The sequence below is a fragment of the Salvelinus sp. IW2-2015 genome, linkage group LG23 (assembly GCF_002910315.2).
Source record: "Salvelinus sp. IW2-2015 linkage group LG23, ASM291031v2, whole genome shotgun sequence".
Taxonomy (NCBI): Eukaryota; Metazoa; Chordata; class Actinopteri; order Salmoniformes; family Salmonidae; genus Salvelinus; species Salvelinus sp. IW2-2015.
The window spans coordinates 28,963,918-28,966,506 of record NC_036863.1 but is presented as its reverse complement, the minus strand read 5'-3'; the positions used below and the strand labels follow the sequence as shown (position 1 = coordinate 28,966,506).

Genomic DNA, 2,589 nt, shown 5'->3' with positions numbered 1-2,589 from the left:
TTTAATTAGATTAATCATAATGAGGCCCAGATTAAATCCCCTAGATGTCTCAGCTGTAGCACCCCCCACCCCCACCCCCTCCGCTACCATGGCAACGGCATGACTTCTTCCACCAGTTGGCCTCTAATCGGAGCCCCTATTATGGGCTAGTGGAGATGGCAGGGGTGGGTAAGTCAGGGGGCATACTACACTGGCCAACAACAGCCTGCTCTGTGCCCCTCTCTCTACACCCAAGGTGTCCAATCCAGTCCACACACTCTCTCACGCTCTCCCTTTCTCTGACCTCTAACCCCTGACCTCTGTAACCTCTGCCCCCCAGTTCCGCCCCTGATCCAGCCCTTTGACATCCCCTCCACGTCGGTAGGAAAGCTGATGTACATCGCCTGCGTGGTGTCGTCAGGTGACATGCCTATCCGCATCACCTGGCACAAAGATGGGCAGCTTATCGTGCCTGGCTCCGCCTCCGGCGTTGGCATAGAGACCAAGGAGTTCATGAGCTCCCTGCAGATCTCCAAGGTGACCCTGAAGCACAACGGCAACTACACCTGCATTGCTAGCAACGCCGCGGCAACCGTCAGCTGGGAGAGACAGCTGATCGTCACCGGTGAGAGAGGGAGGAGGGGACGAGATGGGAGGAGGGGAAGAGATGGGAGGAGGGGAAGAGATGGGAGGAGGCGAAGAGATGGGAGGAGGGGAAGAGATGGGAGGAGGTGGTTGAAAAAAGGTGGCGGGTGAGATGCAAAAAGAGGGTTGAAAAATGTGTGTTGTTGAAGAATCAAGGGAAGGGCTGATTGGGTATAAGTGTCATTTGAAAGGAAGAGTTATTATTGGTGAATAATGAAGAACCTCCACCATTTTAGAGATGTTATCATGTATAATGACTGTTATTCTATACTGATTGTAACCAATATACCTTTTTCACCTCAGTTCCCCCTCGCTTCGTGGTACAGCCTAACAACCAGGATGGGATCTATGGGAAGGCAGGAGTACTCAACTGCTCTGTGGAGGGATACCCTCCTCCCAAAGTCATGTGGAAACACGCCAAAGGTAAAGACCCTGCAGCACTGACATCAACTAACTAACTAACTGTCTACTATTCTACTATTCCATTCATCTTAGTAAAATAACTTATATATAATCATTTTCATCATCAAGTTGAATTGATGATGAAAGAGACAATTAGACAATTTTTGTATTTTTATTCTCTACTGTAACATCATAACTTAGAAACCATGATCACTATGGGTAACTTTGAGTTGGCCTGTCCGTGCCGTTCCTCCCTGTAGGTACAGGGAACCCCCAGCAGTACCACCCTGTGCCTCTGACTGGTCGGATCCAGATCATGGGGAACGGCTCCCTGCTGATCCGTCACGTCCTGGAGGACGATCGGGGATACTACCTCTGTCAGGCCTCCAACGGAGTGGGCTCTGACATCAGCAAGAGCATGGTTCTTACTGTCAAGAGTGAGTAGCCTCTCTCTCTCTCTCTCTCTCTTTCTCTCCGCTCTATCTTTCTATCCGAAACTTTCATGTTGTACATTTCTTGGTTCAATGTTGTGTCTACTTCCAGCCCTGGGCTGAGCTTGGTTCTCCCCTCCTGTTTGACCCCAGCCCTGCGCTGAGCTTGGTTCTCCCCTCCTGTTTGACCCCAGCCCTGGGCTGAGCTTGGTTCTCCCCTCCTGTTTGACCCCAGCCCTGGGCTGAGCTTGGTTTCCCTACTGTTTGACCCCAGCCCTGGCTGAGCGTGTTTCTCCCTCTGTTTGACCGGCCTGGCGCCTGAGCTTGGCGCTTCTCCCCTCCTGTTTGATCCCAGCCCTGGGATGAGCATTGGTTCTCCCTCCTGTTTGGACCCCAGCCCTGAGCTGAGCTTGCTTCTCCCCTCCTGTTTGACCCCAGCCCTGGGCTGAGCTTGGTTCTCCCCTCCTAGTTTGACCCAGCCCTGAGCTGAGCTCTTGGTTCTCCCCCTCCTGTTCGACCCCAGCCCTGGGTGAGCTTGTTTCTCCCCTTCTGTTTACCCCAGCCCTGGGCTGAGCTTGGTTTCCCCTCCTGTTTGACCCAGCCCTGGGCTGAGCTTGGTCTCACCTCTCTGTTTGACCCCAGCCCTGCTGTTGAGCTTGGTTCTCCCCTCCTGTTTGACCCCAGCCCTGGGCTGAGCTTGGTTCTCCCTCCTGTTTGACCCAGCCCTGGTGCTGAGCTTGGTTCTCCCTCTTGTTTGACCCAGGCTCTGGGCTGTAGCTTGGTTCCCCCTCCTGTTTGACCCCAGCCCCTGGGCCTGAGCTTGGTTCTTCCTTCTTGTTTGACCAGGCCCTGGCTGAACTTGGTTCTTCCCCTCTGTTTTGACCAGGCCCTGGGTATTGACTTGTTCTCCCCTCGTCGTTTGACCCCAGCCCTGAGCTGAAGCATCTGTCTCCCCTTCCTGTTGACCCAGCCCTGGAAGCTGAGCTTGTTTCTCCCCTCCTGTTTGACCCCAACCCGGAGCTAGCTTGGTTCTCCCCTCACTGTTGACCCAGCCCTGGGGCTGAGCTTGGTATTCTCCGTTCTGTTGGACCCAGGCGCCTGGGCTGAACTTGGTCTCCTCTACCTGTTGGAA

General features: G+C 53.9%; 1 protein-coding gene across 1 annotated transcript in view; it reads left to right on the top strand.

Moving 5' to 3' along the window:
* Nucleotides 1-155: 155 nt before the first annotated feature.
* LOC139022600 (cell adhesion molecule DSCAML1-like) overlaps nucleotides 156-2,589 on the top strand; it is a 7,096-nt gene continuing 4,662 nt past the window's right edge. The window contains exons 1-4 of the mRNA XM_070434519.1: nucleotides 156-168; nucleotides 320-604; nucleotides 928-1,047; nucleotides 1,287-1,463. Coding sequence (XP_070290620.1) covers nucleotides 156-168; nucleotides 320-604; nucleotides 928-1,047; nucleotides 1,287-1,463 — 595 coding nt within the window. The remainder of the gene's footprint in view (nucleotides 169-319; nucleotides 605-927; nucleotides 1,048-1,286; nucleotides 1,464-2,589) is intronic.